The sequence below is a fragment of the Erpetoichthys calabaricus genome, chromosome 10 (assembly GCF_900747795.2).
Source record: "Erpetoichthys calabaricus chromosome 10, fErpCal1.3, whole genome shotgun sequence".
NCBI lineage: Eukaryota > Metazoa > Chordata > Cladistia > Polypteriformes > Polypteridae > Erpetoichthys > Erpetoichthys calabaricus.
Genome location: NC_041403.2, coordinates 33,258,857 through 33,278,180, shown reverse-complemented (window position 1 = coordinate 33,278,180; position 19,324 = coordinate 33,258,857). Strand labels below are relative to the sequence as shown.

At 35.3% G+C, this 19,324-nt stretch overlaps 1 protein-coding gene across 6 annotated transcripts in view; it reads right to left on the bottom strand.

Moving 5' to 3' along the window:
- ptprc (protein tyrosine phosphatase receptor type C) overlaps positions 1-17,418 on the bottom strand; it is a 162,806-nt gene extending 145,388 nt beyond the window's left edge. For all 6 annotated transcript variants that reach the window (XM_051932885.1, XM_051932886.1, XM_051932887.1 and 3 more), the window contains exons 1-2: positions 17,279-17,418; positions 17,078-17,186 (exon numbers count right to left, since the gene is read on the bottom strand). In XM_051932885.1, coding sequence (XP_051788845.1) covers positions 17,078-17,141 — 64 coding nt within the window. In that variant the 5' untranslated portion in view covers positions 17,142-17,186; positions 17,279-17,418. The remainder of the gene's footprint in view (positions 1-17,077; positions 17,187-17,278) is intronic.
- Positions 17,419-19,324: the final 1,906 nt, after the last annotated feature.

Below are 19,324 nucleotides of genomic sequence, written 5' to 3'. Positions count from 1 at the left end.
TGGCATATGCACCAATGATCCTGTCCCATTTGCCACAACAGAGGACGGAGAAAACTGGTTGTGCAGAATAGTTGAGGTCTATTAATAATGCTGCTTGCATTTCTCAATGTCAATGTCAATTTCTCAAGTCAATGTGTGTTACATATATATCCCACACAACTCATGACTGCTACGCAGCATATTGTGTTATTACCTTTGTTTCTTTTCAGCATGGCAGTAGCCTTTAGCTTTTTATTATTTCCTTTACATATGCATGCTGACACAACCTTAACACTAACACTGTGTGTTATCTTCATCCTAAATGGATGGCAGGTGGGTGCCACACACATTCTGCACTGCCTTCACCACCCTCTGCAATGAATTGCAATCCTTACATAAGCAGCTGAAATGCCAAGATGTTATGTAGTCAGTGACTATAGCCACCACTGTGCCCAATTCAGGTCATCAGTGATGGTTACTCCAAGAAATGTAAAAGTGTTCTCTGTCTTTTCCAATATAAATGGGAGTATATCAGCCTGCCTTTTGCTTCCTGAAACCTGTGACCAGCTACTTGGTTTTGCTGACATTAAGGTTGACATTGTTTTCTCTGGCACTACTGTGTCAGAAGGCAATTCTTTTGTTTTGTAAGTACTTGATGATCAAGCCTGTGATGGTGGTGTCATCAGCAAAATTAATGATGAGGTTGAGGCAGTATTTAGTCACACACTGATTTCTGAAAAAGGACACCAGTGGAGCTTATCACCCTACACGGTGGAGTGTCTGTGTTGAGGAACACTGCAGAAGAAGTACCAATCCATGCATACTAGGCTCTAACAGTTAGGAAGTGTTGCAGTGTTCCTGGGTAAAGGGCATTAACCTCGTCCAGACAGGATGCCAATTCACTACATATAACAACTCGTGTTAAGGTAAGTGAGACTTGAGATGAATTAAGAAAAATTGTTAGCAGCAACCAGAGGGCAAGAAAAAAACAATGAAGATGAAGGAGAACATGCAAATTTCCCACAGATTTGAAACCAAAATCCTGGAGCAGTAATGCAGTTGTACTGAACAGTGCACTGCTCCTTCTGGCTTGTCAATATCCATCTGTGACCAGGATATGTGAAAAAGAAGTACAGTATATACATTATAAAAAGAAGGAAATGCCAGATACAGTATTTGTATTTAGTAACTATGTACAAATTACCCTGCTTATCATGGTAAAATATATGTAGACTCTAAAACTGACTTGAAGCAGATGCATTAAATAAAATTACACATCATTCTGTACATATATACTGTTCAGATCTGCTTTTATCACTTCCAGCATACTCTATCTGACCACATTTACTGTAAGTCGGTGGTTTGCATACATATCCCTGTGGACCTCTGCAGTATCTTTTTACTCCTGAACAGTTTCTCTGACTCAGGGCCCAAAGCAGGTATCTGATAAACTTTAAAAACTCCATAATTACAAGTTTTTATACAAATTACAAGTTTTTATAGAAGTTAGTATATGCTCCATATATACACGTTTTTATATAAAAACTGAACAACTTCTAATTTGAATATATAGAGTATCTATCTACATCTGTAAATGTGTTCATCCTGTTTTAATTGATGTAAAATAAATCTATAAAGTAACCAGCATGCATACAGCACATTCTTAAACCACACTTTATCCAACTCAGGGTCACATGGTGAGAATCTGTCCTGATAGCAATGGGTACAAGACAGGAAACACGGCTTAACAGTCAGTCTGTTGCAGATAGTTAGAATAAATTAAAATAGACATTAAAAAGCAGCTTTTTAGTACTTAACACATGGTAATAAATACAACACATACTAGATGGTATAGTTAGAAAAGTATAACTCAAGATTATTTTAGGTTCAGCACCTATAAAAACTTAAGAACAAATTAGGCTGCCTCTAAAAGAGCTGCATAATTTGTCTTCTGTCTCTTAAGGAACTAAATACCCATCTTGTTAACCTTCTCTATTTCCTCTCATAGACTAAATGAAGCATTGCATATTTGCTTTTTGCCTAAAGCTTTTTAGAGCATTTTAGTAGCTTTGGCTCCTAATTTGTTTTTGTTTTTAATAATCTGAAATGATAATGTAACACAACATTCAGCTTAAACAACTCTTAAACTAAAAGGAGACATTTTCTTACCTTTGCTGCTCTTTAAATTATTATCCAATCTGACTGGACATGTTTTCTGTCAAATACAAACTATACACTAACTGCTTGAAATGCTCTGAGATCTACTGCACATTATTATTTTTTTTAAAATAATGCTATAATTGTGCTGAAGAAAATGGCTATGTTGTAGTGGGATAGCATGGCTTCCATCCATCCATCCATTTTCCAACCCGCTGAATCCGAACACAGGGTCATGGGGGTCTGCTGGAGCCAATCCCAGCCAACACAGGGCACAAGGCAGGAAACAATCCTGGGCAGGGTGCCAACCCACCGCAGTAGCATGGCTTATTTTCATGGATATTCTTCAGTACTTTGAAACTTTAATTCACTGTAAGTAAATTCATTTCCAGCTTCTGATGTTAATTCAACATCATTAATTTCATGGTTCCTCTCGTTGCACTGACAACAACATTACGATTTAAAAGTAGTATGAATTGTCCTTCTCAATGTAATTTAAGCATACACATGGCATTGTTATGGATGCTATATTCAATTTGTGGTAATTTGTACTTTTTTTGCACCTTTCAAGTTATCTTACTTGTTAAAAGTGACACTTCTTAATTGTTTATTTTTCTTAGATAGTAGTCATTCAGAAATGAAAAGGAAACAAAAAGGTAGCCAGCAGCTGCCCATCTATTTTAGTTACCTTTAAACCTTTGTGTTTTGAGCATAAAGGTGGTGACGTGTTGCATTTTGATTAGCATTTGTAAGAGTTTCACTGAACTCTGTACACATGACCCCCCAAAAGAACTATAAACCTCCAAAAGGACAGTAATAGGTAAATATTTAGAGAATAGGAAATGAGAAAAATATGTAAGTATTGGGTATACTAATCCACTCTGGATCAAAAACATGATTTTAGCACATTCATATGATTAGAAAGATTTTCTTCACACATAGAGCTACAGGCACATGTTACCAAGTTACTAACTAATGTGGAAAAAAGCAGTACTTGCAGACCTTCAAAACTCGAATTGCTGTCAGTTTGGAGGAATTAAGTGAATAGGATTGATACACTTGTTGGGCCAAATTGCTGTTCTCTTGAAAATCATTCAAACATGTTAAGGCTAAGGAGTAACCAATGTCATTAAGCAACTTCTTCCATTCACCATGGCTTATGAATTTAGAAGTTTATTATAAGTAAAACCAGCAGTGTATGTGGCTCTTTGTGACCCATGTGCCTCACTATTGCTTTATAGGTAGACTGAGCTCACAGTGTGATCTGTACTGAGGATACCTGCAGGTGACCCTGCATTTATAAACTCAAGCACAGGCTAAAAGGCATGCAAAGAGGCATAGAAGTCTAGTAACTAAATGGCATTTGATTAATGATTTTTGTACCTGACAGTGCAGTGAGTTGGTAGGCAGATTTGTTAGCCCACAATAAACTTCAAACACCATGTTTTGACCTAACACTCTTTTCCCTTTCACTAGTGCTGCATTTTGTCTTATGTCTTATTAAAACTGAATGATGCCTTTCTATTGATCTTGCTATGCAGCAGTAAGTGATGCAATACAGACAGCCTCTCTTCTAAACCGGTACAGAAAAACCTTCCCTAGCTTCTTATCTCCCTATTTCTAACATTCAAAAGATTTGTTTAAAATTAGAGTCTCCACCTGAACTTCTCAAAGGCAATGGAGCCCTTGGCATTTCAGTCTACCCACATCATTTATCCTGAGGCTTTTTCCACACGTTTAATTGAATTGCTTGTTTAATCTCCTCTGAGGCTGACAGACTGAATTATGTGATTTTGGCCACTCCCTTTCTACCAGGGCCTGTATTATGTTGTTCATCAAAGTTCTTATTTAATCTGGCATCAGTCTTCTGTTCACGTTTATTTTATTTTTTTGTAAAATAAATGAGGCCCTACTTTTCAAAATCAGACAAATCCATTTTTTGTGAAAAATGTGTTGAAATATGTTTGAAGAAATTTGCAATAAATTACTGATTTCTAAATGCCATCAAATCTGTTAAACTTTTATATGCCAGAAAACATTAAAAAAGAAACCAAATTTGTTGTGTTCCACAGTTTCCTCTGACAATATCAAGCTCTTTGTTATATGATTTACAGGGCTGGTTTGGGAATTTTTGCCGGGGTTGAAAGCAGCAGTAGACATATTTTTGGTAATTGAATTCTTTTCTGAACAAAACTGTGCTGTGTCAATTTTGTTTCTGCTGTTTCATTTTTAATAACAATGTGATCAGATAGATAGATAGATAGATAGATAGATAGATAGATAGATAGATAGATAGATAGATAGATAGATAGATAGATAGATAGATAGATAGATAGATAGTATTAATATTTAATGTTTCTAGCACAGTTCTGTCCGGTACAGATGAAGGATATGAAATATCTATCTCCAGCTCTGCCATTGTTTGTTTCAATTTTTGAGTGGTGATGAAAAGTTGCCTCTCAGCCATCTCTAATTCTTCCAGAAAAATGTAAAAACTTTGAGGAATAATAATAATAATACAAATATTATATATTATATTTTCATTATAATACAAATCTTGATATCAGATCTGGACAGGACGCATGCGATACTTTCTGACACGTCACAATAATAAGGGAGGGAGTGGTAAGTGCCATGAGGGACCAAGTTGGAGTTGACTGCTGAGGTCTCGGCGACTCCTATATGGGCATATTTTAATAAATAACTCAGGGTAGGTGTTTGATGTGAACAGACGAAAACATATGGGACTCATTTTCTCCCTTTGTGGATCTCTAGCTATACTGTATATATATATATATATATATATATATATATATATATATATATATATATATATATATATATATATATATATATATATATATATATATATATATTGATTGTTTGTATTTAACCAATATTGTTTTTATCCCCAGGACCGTGCTTAGGATATGTGGGTTTAAAAAATGGATGGAAGGATAGATGTTACTATTCACTGGCAACAAAACATATTTTAAAACTTTTAAAAATAATTGGGAACACCCAGCCTGAAATTGGTAAGCAGCAGATTGTCATGTAAGGAAGAAAATTTGGTAGTCTTTCTGTGTTCATTCACTTTGTTCATTTGTATTCAGTGCTTTAATATGTGAAGCTTTTAAGGTTTTATGAAGCTATGCATTAAAAATAGAATACATGCACAAAATAGGACAGTGGGATAAATAACATACAGCAAATTTGGAAAAGTATAACAAAGCAACATGGTCCTCTTAAACAGAAAAAGTCCCTGTCAGATTTGTTTAATAATCAGGAAATTAATAAACTGACAGAAAGGACTGGACAGTGTTACACTTTTATAATATGTTATAGTTAACTTGAAGAAGTACTTGTCCATTTTTACCATCTTCATCTCTGTCACTTCCTTTTTTTCTTCATTTTGTCTGTCTTAACACGGTTTTGCACCACGAACAGGAAGTAAAGTGACTCACTCTCTGAAAATGGATTCAGACTCATTGCATTTAAGAGACCACTTCCTTAAATGCTGGCCCTCCAAGCAAGTTAAAATAATTGGCTCTTATGTCTATACCTAAAATATACATCTTAAAAGAATATGAACACTAAGAGATGCACTCACCAGCACTGTCTGTCTAACTCCCTAAGCAAGCATAAAGACTTATAATGCCACATTTACAGTAAGGAGAGAAGTGCATTTACTGTGTAGAAAGCTGGGTGTCTGTCTGACTGCTCCCTCTCCCTGCAATACTTACAGAAATAAAAAAATGGCTTACACTGAAACATATTTACTGTATGTGTGACAATGCATCTTCAGATTTTCAAAAAAATGTGCAACAAAGATAACCCAGTTTTGTTAAATGTTTACAAATGATTACATTTTGAGACAGCATCCATTTTTAATGACCAAGTGTATACTATTAACAGAGTAGAGAAAAGATGACAGTCACTTTTAAGATATTCATGACCTGCTTTATTAAGGTAGGCTTAACCACAGCAGCCTCACACAATAAGCCCATGTGGGGTCCTCTTTAGCTCAAACAACTGCAGGTTGTGCAGACTATTCTAAAGAAGTAAAAAAAAAAAACAAAATCTAGAAATAATATCTACTTCTTACTTTAATCTGACTTTCACTCTTACTAATAGTCCAGAAAACACTAATGGGAAAAACCCTCCTCGATTATTGTACTAAGTCAATTTACAGTAACAGTCACATGCAGATGGTGGTTATAACAGCACACAATAGTTTTTGTCAAGACCAAGCTCCTCGTCCCAGTAGAGCTCTGCAAGTGCATTTTGTCCCTCATTTCCACAATAATATCACGTTGAGAAGTAAAACTCTCCATTTTGCTACATTGAACCATATGATCAGGTATCTTTTTCCTATAAGAGGAAGGAACATAAATAGTTTGAGTGATTCTGTCAGTCCTATTCTATAGAAGCCAACTTGGATAAGACATCTACAAAAATAACATTCAGCTTTTCGTAAATAACAATCAATGTGAACAGCATGCCAAAGTGTTTGGAATTAAGTTTAATAAGTCTACTGCACACTTTCTTACTTGGAAAAAAAGAACTACAGAGCTTCAATTATTAGAGAAATGCTAGTAAAGTAAAAAGGTTGCATTTTATACAGTGCCTTTACACTTTAAATGTTAATATTTTTTCAAAGTCCCCTCTAATACGAAGAAGAAAATGGGAGTGTTTCTGTTATTGCTTAGCTAATAGATTAATCATGCAATTCACAATTCTGAAGAAGTGTCATCCATAGTTAACACCATCTCAGACAACATGGTATTGATGCTAATGCCTTAATCTCAGAATTGTGTAATTAGCATTCTCTTTTAGTAAAAGAACCAAACCTTATTTATAAAGTTCTTTCTACAGGAATTAACAAGTGAATTGCATTACTGTTCAGATAATTCAGATCAACTTTCATGGGAGGCTCCAGCTAGTTTGTGGGGTCTTAATCCATTCCTTGAAATACCGTAAGCCACTCCACCTCCGAAATAAAGAAAAATATATACTGTATGATTAGGCTGCTATAGGTTTATGTTTTATTTGGTTTAAATATAAATATGTTTAATTTTGAAATGAAAAATTTGCCTGGAGCTAGGCCTTTGCTCTTAACCGTTTTTTCTCAGCCTGTCTCAGAGCAGTTTTGTTCCCCAACAGCCACCACTGCCAAACCACTCCATCACTGTCCCGATCCACTGTTATTAATTAAATACGCCAAAAACTCCATTGTCTACAGCTCCTTTAACATTGAAAACTAACCTAAGGCACATGACATTAGTGCCATGTATTTCCCTTTCTAATGGCAATTTTAAATGTTCTGCAAACATATCCTGACATTGTCAAACCCTCTTGAAACAGCCTTTTCTGGCAGTCCTGGGTGCAAGGCAGAGTAGCAATCCACCAGTGGGGCCAGTCATACGCACAGGGCAATTTGGAATAACATATCAACCTATTAAGGCATATCTTTAGAGATGTAGGGGGGCATCACACACAAACATGTGAACATGCAAACTCCACATGGAAAATGACCATTTGCAGAAATCAAAACCAGGATATTGGATTTTTGAGGCAGCAGTGACAACCAGTGTACTACCATAGTGCATACTCTCTTTGGGCCAAAATAGTCAAAACCTGATTGTATCACACCCAGGATGTTAGATATTTGTGGCATCAATGCTAACCACTGTGCTACCATGACACCTATTGCACAGTTTCCTTTCATGAAAATGTTCAAAATAGATTATATTGAGCTGGGGACACAAAATGCTCAGACGGCAGTGCTGCCTATTGTACCACAATGCCACTCTATTGCACATTGTGTTTTGTTAAAATTGCCCAAAATTTCATTACATTGGACTCACAATGCTGATTACTTGAGGAACATACACTCGCCATCGTGCCAAACCGTTACACACTTTCTTAATTTAAAAATGCCCCAAATGTGATTATATTGCGCCATTTAAGACATTGCCAAAACTCTTGAGAGCTACACTAACCCTACTCTAAATCTAAAAGCCTTCAGTGCTCACAATTTTTACACTACACTGTATAGTTTCTTCTTTAGTAAACACACTAAAAACATTATTTATGCAATACCATCTCAAAATCAAGGCATTCATGTTAATATTATGGTTTATCAAACAGAGATCCTTTACTCATTAATTAAATACGTACATCAAATCCTGTATTTCAGACATCGTATTTGGTACATATACAGGAAGAGCAGCTCCACATTATTTTAAATAAACGTTAACTCTTTTTACTTATTTGGCTGATGCCTTTATCCAAGGCAACTTACTACAGTTATGATACAATTGGTTATATTTCTTTTAGTTTTCCAATTGGAGACAGTGTTAGTAGCAGGACTTGAACTTATAACCTCATGGCTTGAAGTCTAAAGTCTTATTTTTTTTTAACTGGGAGATGAATAAATGCACACATTTTGTATAGCTTATTCAGATCCCCCTTTGTTAGTGAACACCAAATTAAACATTTTTGTCAATAAATTATTTCAAAGAATATGAGATTAACATGAATGCCTTTGTAGAGCCTTTCCTAACAAAGGATGACATTCTACCTTTGTTTGAGACAATGTAAATTCTTATTTAACAAACACTCCATAAACATTATTTTATATTTGCCCTTCATAATGAATGCCATCCCAAAGCATTTGAGATTATTGTGAATTGTTTGATGAAACTTTTGGGAAATTGAGACATGTGATGCTCCAGCTATTGCTTAAGTAAGGCCGTGTTTTAGGTAATGCTTTGTTTTAGGAACTAGCTTAGTGCTATTTTCCACTGTGTAACAAGATCTAACTAATGTTTACTTGATAATATGATTTCTGTTCCTTTTCTGCAAAAAATTAAATTATTTTTGTTAATTAAAATTAAGGATTCTGTTCAGATTGTCGGACATTAAACAATGCAATGTTCTCCTTATAATTGCCAGCACTTATTACAGTATTGTTACCCAGCTTGTTAGAGTTGAAGATTCCATTAACTGTTTACTGACTCCAAGTTTGCTTTTAATATAGTAAGTATGAACAAGCTTTACCAATAGAATGAATGTTCCAAAACAATTCAGAAGTAACCAAAATATGTATAATAGGAGAGTTAATTAACCCAGGGGTGGACAATGTTGGTCCTGGATGTCTGCAGTGGCTGTACATTTTTGTTCCAACCCGATTGCTTAATTAGAAACCAATCCTTGCCAATCAGACCTTATTTAATTTTATGGCTTGTTAGTCTGCAATGTTAGATTCTTATATCATAAATATTTTTTTTCCAAAGATATCACCCAAATGTTATGAAGCCTAAAGCGGATAATTTTCAGTCTGTCATATTCCTCTCATAAATGTTTTTATTAAACCAGATTGAGCATGATAAATCCACACAAGTGTAAATGGAAACAAGTTAGATGGAGAACTGCTGACTCCTTTGTCTTTTGCATCATATTGCTAATAAGCAGCCATTAAAAACAGTGGATGCAGCTGTTAAAGACTGAAATAAGCATTTAAGGGAGAGGAACCTTAACAAGTGAGACCACTAAAATGAATCATCATGGCTTCACCAGCCATAAATGACTTCTTATTGAGAAATGGGGTTGAAACAAAAACCTGCAGACATTGTGGTTATCCAGGACCAACACTGCCCACCCCTGCTTTAACAGATCAGAGATGGCTGATTTAGTGACCCAGGCCAGGTTTTAGGTCACCAGAAATTGGGATAAAATACACCTGTCAACGGTTCATGATTCAATATGAGGATTGTGAATCTCTGATTAGTAAGATGAAATAAAGACCTCAAGTTGATACAATATCAGCAGATAACTAACTATTAATATGCCCCGTTGAAGAAAGTAAGAAAAGTACTGTCAAAGGACAAAAATGTTTTCTCTGAGTGTCGTTGGAAGCACATATTTTCAGCTTCCTTTGGCACAACTGGACCAACTTTTTAGGCACTTTTTGCACTTGTATGTGTCTTCATCTGTGCAGTTTGTGTGTGTCAAGATGTCAGTTTGTGGACAGGACAACTCGAAAACTATAAACTGCTTGGAACCTATTCTTTTGCCAGTAACAATGCTCCAATAGATTTTGCTCTACAGTGATAATTAAGTATACTGGAGGTTAATACTATCCTAATATATAGGAAAATACTGAGATAGGGCCACGTTCTCAACAGATTCTCTTCTCATGTTCTCAACAGATTTACCATTCTAGGCATCCACAAACATGTTTCAAACACTTTCAAAGTGATGTTGGAGTGAATGCATGTATGTGTGTTTGTCAGGCAGTGAAACCATGGACATGATAGCGTCAGAGCATCTCACCAAGTCCAGATAAAACATTGCACATAAACTGCTAGAATCATATTAATTTTGAGCAAAATTGCTTCAGTAGATTTTTGCTCTACAACTGCTAACTACGTATATCGTTGGTTAATATGTCATTTAAGTAAAGTATTGTGATGGGTTTAAAATTTTGACTTTAGCTTCTGAACAGATTTACCATTTTAGGCGTTCCCAGAACATGCTTCAAACATGTATGCTTATATGTATGTGTGTGTGTCAGGACATGAATCTATGGATATGAAAGCACAAAAACAATCCACTCACTCCAAATAAAGCATGGAACATTAACAATGTAAACCGGTAGAAGACTGCTAATTTTGAACAATCTTTCTCCAGTGGATAGATAAGGAAAATATTATGGTAGATCAAAGCTTTGATTTTAAATTTTAAACAGATTTAAACATTTTAGGCATTTCTGAAAAAGATCTTAATACTCTGCATTAATGTCTTTTCACTGTCTCTTCATACTCAATCAATATAAAATATGGCACACCTTATAGGCACTGTAAACTTCTACAAGCCTATTAATTTTGAACAAAATCACTGCAAGTGGATTTTTGCCATAAAGATCATTATACTATATAAAATGTAAGTTCACATATAAGGAATGTATCCTGATGATGTCAAAATAATGACTTCAAATTTTGAAAAGACATACACATTGTAGGCATCCCTTTAATGTCAAACACTTTCAGTGTAAAGTCGGTCTGTCTTTTTGTCAGGCTGCGTGTTAGGATTTTAGTCCGTGAACACGACAAATTAAAAACAAATAACTCAGTCCAAATGAAATTTGGTGAACTTATTAGAATTATAAATGCATATCAAGAGATATATGCTCTTTGTAAATATTAATTATTTTATTGTGCTCCAACTGCAGCACATGTGGGGAAGAACAATTTCTTTCAATGAGATACTTTTTATACAGAATGAAATGAAAGAATTGTAATACCTTGTAATAAGGTACTACTAAAATCACAGCTTTGTGTGGGAAACTCGTGTGCTGGACATATTTTTTTGTATAATGCCATTAACAGTATGAAGCATTACAAGGAGTTATATAAACTGCTTTGTACATCTAAAATGTCTTGTTTATGTTACTGATTAATAGCTTATCTATATATACTGTAGTCATTATTGTTTGATGCATTATTAGTAATTGAAAACCACAATATGTATTCTCATACTGTAGGACTGTGAAAAAAATGTGAATGAGAATTTGTTCAGTTTTAATATACAGAAAATAGCTGAAAGCTACTCAAATTAAAACATGCTGGTATGATATGTTATCATGGGAGAATTTGTAAGTTCTTTGTTTTACACAGGGTAGCACAATGGTGCAGGGTTTAATACGCTGTCTTACAGACCTGGGACCAGAGTTTGACTTCTAGTCTGGTTAATGTCCAACTGGAGCATACACTTCCTTGCTCACACACCTTAGGTTACAGGGATTCTCTGAACTGCTCTAGTATGAATGAGTGTTTGCAGAGTGCAACATAACCTATATGAACTCATGCTGTCTCCAGGGCTGGGTCCCAACTTGTGACCAATGGGCTCCACCCTGCTGTGACTCTACATTGAAAAACCTTGGCTGTGCATAACTGGGGTTCCAATGCCCAGAGTCAATTCTCAGTCAGGATAAGATACTCATCGCGTACAGCTCTTTTCTTTTATGACCATGTTCATAAAATATCACTCTGCCCTGAACATCTCACGTTCACGAGTTGAATTCTGGTATCTGAAGGTCAGTTGGTGTTTCTGTGTTCCCTAAGCATTGTTAACAAACTCAGCTCATCTCTCCTAATCCTCCATGTACACCTGATGGATTGATTTCTTAGCACTATGTGGTTGTGCCAACCATAGCTAACAGTGAACGTGTGCTTTGTGAAATACCTCTGTTCCATTTTTGCTTTAGATTTATACAAGCATAAAAGTCATATCATTGTAAGTTTTCATTTTAATAAAATCTATTAAAAATGATTTTCAAGTTTATGTGGTAGCATGAATCCATCCATCCATTTTCCAACCCGCTAAATCCGAACACAGGGTCACGGGGGTCTGCTGGAGCCAATCCCAGCAAACACAGGGCACAAGGCAGGGAACCAATCCTGGGTAGGGTGCCAACCCACCGCAGGTAGCATGAATCTCCTTCTTATAATAACTGTACATTCAATAATTTTAATTGCGGTATGATTAAGTCTGTATAAATATAAATGCTATATATTAAGTTACACATAAGCATGTTCACGGCTTTAATCCTGCCAGCTTAATAATTATCTCATTATTAAGAAAAAGCTTGGAATTATTAAAGATTTTTTTTTATATTTTTATCAGAAAATAATTTAACCATGTTAACTTATAAGCTAACTGATCAACCCTTTACCTAAATGAGAATCCATATACGATGGAAACTCTAACCCGAGTCCATTCATTTTTTTTGTCAGTCAGAATAAACCTCATGTGTCACATTGATTCAGATCAGTAAGTCTCTACTGGGCCTCCTAGAAGGTTTAAGAGGTTAATCAATAATAGCAAAAGCAGTTATGAGCACTCAAGCTGACAGCCAAAATGTCCAAAAATGTATACTGTCATGTTTACAATAATGATTAAAAAACAGAATCCAAAACTTTGTACTTTTTTATGTCTTTTTTCACATTTTCTACATTTTCTAAAGTGGTTATTGTTAGGGCTGGATTAAGGTTAGACCACATGATGTTTCATTACAAAGTATACTACACATCATTTCTTGAAATTAAACGCCGTGTATTTTAAAAAGTGCCTTTCTGAAAGGAATTTTGCCCCAAGGTTCTTTACAAGCTAAATAGTTTTCTAATAAATTGATTAAGATAAATCACACTATCATTAATTAACTTACTCAGATAACACAGATGGATACAGAATCAGCGGCCTTATGGACTAAAATTCAAAGCTTTAATCTCTAGGCTGCTGGTCCACCGATAGCTTTCTGATTTCCCAACATTGGTTAATGTTACTCCATAAAGTTATGTTTTATCTGTCAATCCATTTACTGACCCCCATTTTGTCCATCTGTAGGGGTGCTGGCAGTCGGTAAATATCCCAGAAAAGTGAGTCATAAACCAACCCTGCTTTGGGCACCAGTTCATTGCTGGACACACCCAGGCACAGTTTAACAGTTACTCAACCTAAGACGCGTGTCTTTATGATATTGAAGAAAATTATTGAGTTCATGGAGAATTCATCAAGGTTGTAGTGGTGCTATTTGGAATTCTATAAATGTGTACTTGCCCTCGATGCACAGGAGCATTGTTATTAATAATTATGAATTTTCTACACATATCAATGGATTTTATCCCAATTTACACATTTGTTTTAGGATTGTAAAGAAGTGACAATATGGTTATAAGCCGCTCACCCACTTCAGGATTTGTCTTTTCATTAAATAATAAATGTTTACTTCTTGTTATATGACTAATTCTACCAGCATCAGTTCCACTTCTCTAGCCAACCTATAACGAAAAAGTGGTTTTAGGTTCAGAAAAGGTGTTTCTGATATTTATTTTATTTTATTATTTCATGAAGTGTAGTAACCTTTTCAATCAATCAGTTGCATATTCAATCATGGTTTACATCTGCCGAGCTCTTGCACAAATAACAGTTGACGTGGGAGTTGCCTGCATGCGTGCAAGGGGAAATTAAGGAAAGGTGTGGGTTAAAAAAGGTTTAATAATGAAATTAGAAAATGTCACGTATAGCAGGCATAAGACACTGTGAGAGTTAAAATTAAAGCTGCAAAGCAGTGTGAACAAATATAGTGGAAACAAACTAACATAATCCAACAGTCAAATCAAACTCTTCTAATTTCTTATACAGTTGCTTAAAGTCTTAAAATTTCAGATTTATGTATTTTTTGTAAAAGTGTGATGCTGCAAGCAGAAAAAAAGCATACATAAATGTAAAATATATTGACAAAAATTCTTAAAGTATCAAGTACTAGTTAAAAGAGTCAGAATGATGAAATCATCCCTGCTTTACAGGAACTTAAGTTTAAAAAAAGAAATGCGGTACTTATGTGTTTTTCCCTTTTTTGTTCTCAGCTCTATTATTTGCGAGTTACTTTGGATAAAGTATTCGCTATGTAAATAGCAACACTCTCAAAATGGCTTAATCCAGCTTAGGTTCAATGAGGGCTGAGCCCATTCTAGCAACACTGGGTTAAAAGCAGGAAATGGCCCTGGACAGGGTCAACTCACATTCACACACCCACACACACACACTCACATATAGGACAATTTGGTGTCACCAGTCCACTGCATTTGCACATCTTTGATAATATGGAAACTGACCAGACACAAGATTTTAACCTAGGACACTTGATCTGTGAGGTGGCAGAGTTAAACAATACACCACTCATCATCGTAAATAACAATTGGTATCTGTGTATGTGAAATACAGAATTAATAAACATCTATCTATCTATCAAATTTTTTGCACACTAAAATACTGCACAAATGCCTTTTTTTGGCAATGACTACTTCTGTGTATGCACCATCTTAAATAATGTTACTCAGCCATAATGTTCAATGTCTGTGTGATTCCCTCATGTTTCTCTATATAGCACCTCTTAAATAAATAAACTATGAATAAACAATTTCTTCTGTGATTGTTATTATATATATGGCAGGAAAGAAGCTGAACAGAAAATAATTCCTTTATTCTCATAAAGCACCTGCAATTTCACAAAGATACAGATTTTATTTTGTCAACAAATTAATTGCGTATCTATTACAAAACAATTAAGTAATGTAAGCAGTCAACCAGGCTGATTTGTTAGGAATAAAAGGATTAAATTATGTCAATTTCCTTTTAGCTCCATCTGTGTATTTACTTTATCTTATTTTTCCATTACAATGATGCAAGATGCAGGTGCCAGCTTGGGATGGAACATCTGCTTATCACTTGTCACCTTCCACACTCACTTAGCATGTGCCTACTTCGAGTCACAAATTAAACTGTCTGTCTTTCTAAGTACTGAAATTGAACCCAGGTCCTTGAATCTATGAGGCAATGTTGAAAACCACTTCTCACTGAGAAACATTGTTTTAACTAATAGCATTAGAAAACATCTCAATTGAATTTAGAGATGTCATGGAGCTGAAATCCAGCCCACCACATACACTTACAACCACAAAAGTATTTACTTTAATCGATATATTGTACAATGTATGATGTTAATTGAGAAAATTATACTACCTCAACTAATGGGTTTTAGAAGAAATCAGCCCTTATTATGATTATTGTAAAAATGTACAATTATTTATTTAAAGTAGTTACTTTATACAAAAGTACACCTTCATTTTCAGTGCAGTTATGATCAGATATGGATGATCTGGTCTAATTATCCATCCATTCATTTTATAAATCTGCTTTGTCTTGTGCTTTGCTGTAGACCCTAACCTTAAAGGATCAAACACCACTTGGGAACCAAATGAAATGTAAGTCTATTGTATGGCACTGTGGCATTCACACTCACATTTCCTTATACCTGACCAATGTAGAATTGCAAATTAGCTTGTTAGAAACATATTTAGAATATGAGCACATAATAGAGTCTCCAGAGGAAAGTAAATCTCAGGCCAATTCGAAGAGAATGCACAAACTGTGCACAGATGGTGCATGGATCATAATTTATACCCTTAGACCAATTAGGTAGCATCACTAACGGCTACACCATTATATTGGCCTAATAACCAAGTATATCATGTTTTTCTTTTTTTTTTTGTTTTGTTCAATGAGCCAAAAAATCTTTCTTATTCAGTTTCTTGTTCTTTCACACATGTGTCAAATCAAAAGTTAAAATGCGTCACACTGGACTCAATATAGATACAGCTAGACATTAAATAAATCTCCCTATAAACCTATGACAAATGATATTTTCATGAGAAGCACCTCTTCAGTAGAATTTAGGAAAATAATTTATTGAACAAACGTTGCACAATTTGTGAGGTAAAAGTTGTATCGCACAAAGTCTGCAATCTTAAAACAGGAACTTGAGGCTCAGGGAGTGGTCGGCCCTTGTTAAGTCGGAAACATAATATTAGAAAAAGAAATATTTCAATCATCCCAAAAGTGCACATTAGTCACCATCAATATTGTCCACCTTTTGGGCAGAGTGCTTTGTAGTGAAGTTCTTTTCGGCATTACTGCAAAAATTTAGACATTGATCTTTATTTTAGTATTCACCCTGGGGGTAAGAGTGTGTGATTAGGTTTGTTTTACTTAAAATAATGGAGGATTTTGACAACATCAAAATTATGCTGCTTTTTATTTTTATTTTGTTGAATCGAGTCTAGGTCAAATTTGAAACAGTATCACAAAGAATGAGTTCAACCATGGAGGTGGTTCCGGCAAACCTTACAAAGTTTTAATGAATGCACAGCTCAGAAGAGTGTTCAGTAATGTTCAGGAAGGACTCAAATTTTGAGACCTCTGAATCTTCACTTGCTACGTTGCCACTTGAGAGATGTTAGTGTCGGCAGTTTTAATAAAAGACATGAACTGACTGCTTGACTGTCTAAGAGCAAAAAGAAAGCCTTCTGACACTTACCTTGATATACAATACTCAGCAGTCCGACACAAAGTGCCACGAACTTTAGTCCACAAATGCCCATCACGTCCAAATTTTTGGGAAACTCCTTCTTAAAATACCATGCGTCCTATTGGAAAATTTTTAACAAAAAGTTATTTTCTACAAAAGACTTGTTCTGAATAAAAATTTCTATTGAAATAACCCAAATTTTGCACGTACGTTTCTTTGCCTGCTTATCAGTACGGGTGCAGCTTCCTCTATGTGCAACCCAAACTCTAACCACGATCAGCTTGTCATGCTTCAGGGAATGATGTCAGATGCTAGTCGTACCTTCCTTTGAAGAAGTCTGTGCGGCTTCTTCCCGGGTCTTCTCAGGAAGTAGAACTAGAGCACCAGTTTACATATGCAGGCTGACTTTCTTCAGTTGTAGTCCAACCCATTTGTTATTTTTTTAACCCACTTTTTTGCATTGCCTTTTCTTTATCTTTTTAATGGTACTCTGAACACAGGCTGTATTATCCATTCATCATTTTCTGAAGCCCCATTATAGCTTTACTGGGGGCAGTGTCAGGTGCAAATGGGGCATTTTTCCATCATAGGGCACTTGTGCACCCAGTGGACCAATTTATTACCATAGACAAAAATGTTTGGAAATATCTATCAAATGAAAACCTTGGAGAAGATCCACAGGGATAAATTGCACATTTCACAGAGAACTTGGAATCAAACTGGGGTCCATAGATTGACAAGGTGAACTTGTCTAGACTCAAAACCTCTGTGACACCCTGAAAGTTGTATACACCAGTTTGGTGACAGAATTCTTCACATTCTTAATTTTGCTTTGTCCTTTCACTGCTAAACTTCAGTTTCATGATGCATAGAGAAAAAAAAGTAAATATGTTTCATGTTTTTCTTCAATTCATCAAATTTATATCCTTCCATTTTTGGTCCCTATTATACATGAACAGCAATGTCCCAGCTCTTTTTTGCATTGACTCCATTAGCATTTATTTATGATTCTTTTTCTTTTTCTTTCAAAAGTATAGCACTTAGGCTTTTTCTTTAATTATTTTTTAACATGATGATTATCACCTATGAAAATATTATTTGCATATGTTTTCACACATTTTTGAAATGAAAGTAACTTTTCATTAAAATATTATCTCAGTAGATTTAAATGTGACAAGCATCTTCCTAAAGCTTCAAGCATGGCAGGGCACACTGTAACACCATTACACGTTCACTTAGACTAGACTGATTTAGCAATGACAGCTAACCAGACTGCGTGTCTCTTAACTTTACAACAGACATTCTCCGGATTGGTCTTAGATGGCTGCAGTGGCTGTGTTACTTAAGATTTTAGGCTCGTTACTTCTTTCATTTTACCAGTTATGCCTAACATTAGGAAAGGCAAACAGAATGAAAGAAAAACCCAGGAGTGGAAACGTTAAGCAAGCCAGAAGTTGTAATCAAGAGTCAAGACTATCTTTCTTTTGATCAAAAATCGTAAGCCAAGAAACAGAAGCCAAAAGTCAGGTGTATAGCACCACTATACACACATACAAAGATGTTTTTATTTAATTATCCACAAAGCTTGCATGCTAATGCAACTAATGCATTGATCTTTATAGTGGTCCCTTGTTGATGTTAGTTGTGCAAGCACCGGCAGCAAGCTTTGTAGCAATCATCATTGTGTCTTTCATAATAGCGGCACAAAATGGCAACACCACAGGTGAAATAATAAAAATGATACAAAATAATTTATTAATACCTAAAAATAAAGTCGATAATTATTTAATTGATTGACTGATTATTTCAGTAATCAATTACTTTTATATAACACTTTTCTAACCAACTCAAAGCACTTTACATATAGAGTGGGGAGCCACTTGAATAACCACTAATGTGTAGCATCCATCTGGTTGATGCAACTGTAGTCATTTTTCTGCCAGTATGCTCACCACACATTAGCTATTAGGTGGTGAAGGGGAGAGACAGACAGTAGCCAATAAGGGACAGGAGATGATTATGGGGCCTATGTTTTATTTCTCATTCAAAAGAATTTTAACAGCACAGTGTCCCAGTCATTACACTTGGGCATTATGATCCAAACACAGATCCCAAGGTAAGCACTTCCTGATGGCCTCACTAACACATTTACATTTCCTAGCAGCAATTCAAGCTTTTCTTAGATTGTTTGTCAGCCAAGTACTGGCCGAGACCAAAAGTGCTTAGCTTCAGGTGGATGACCTATTCAGAAGTGTA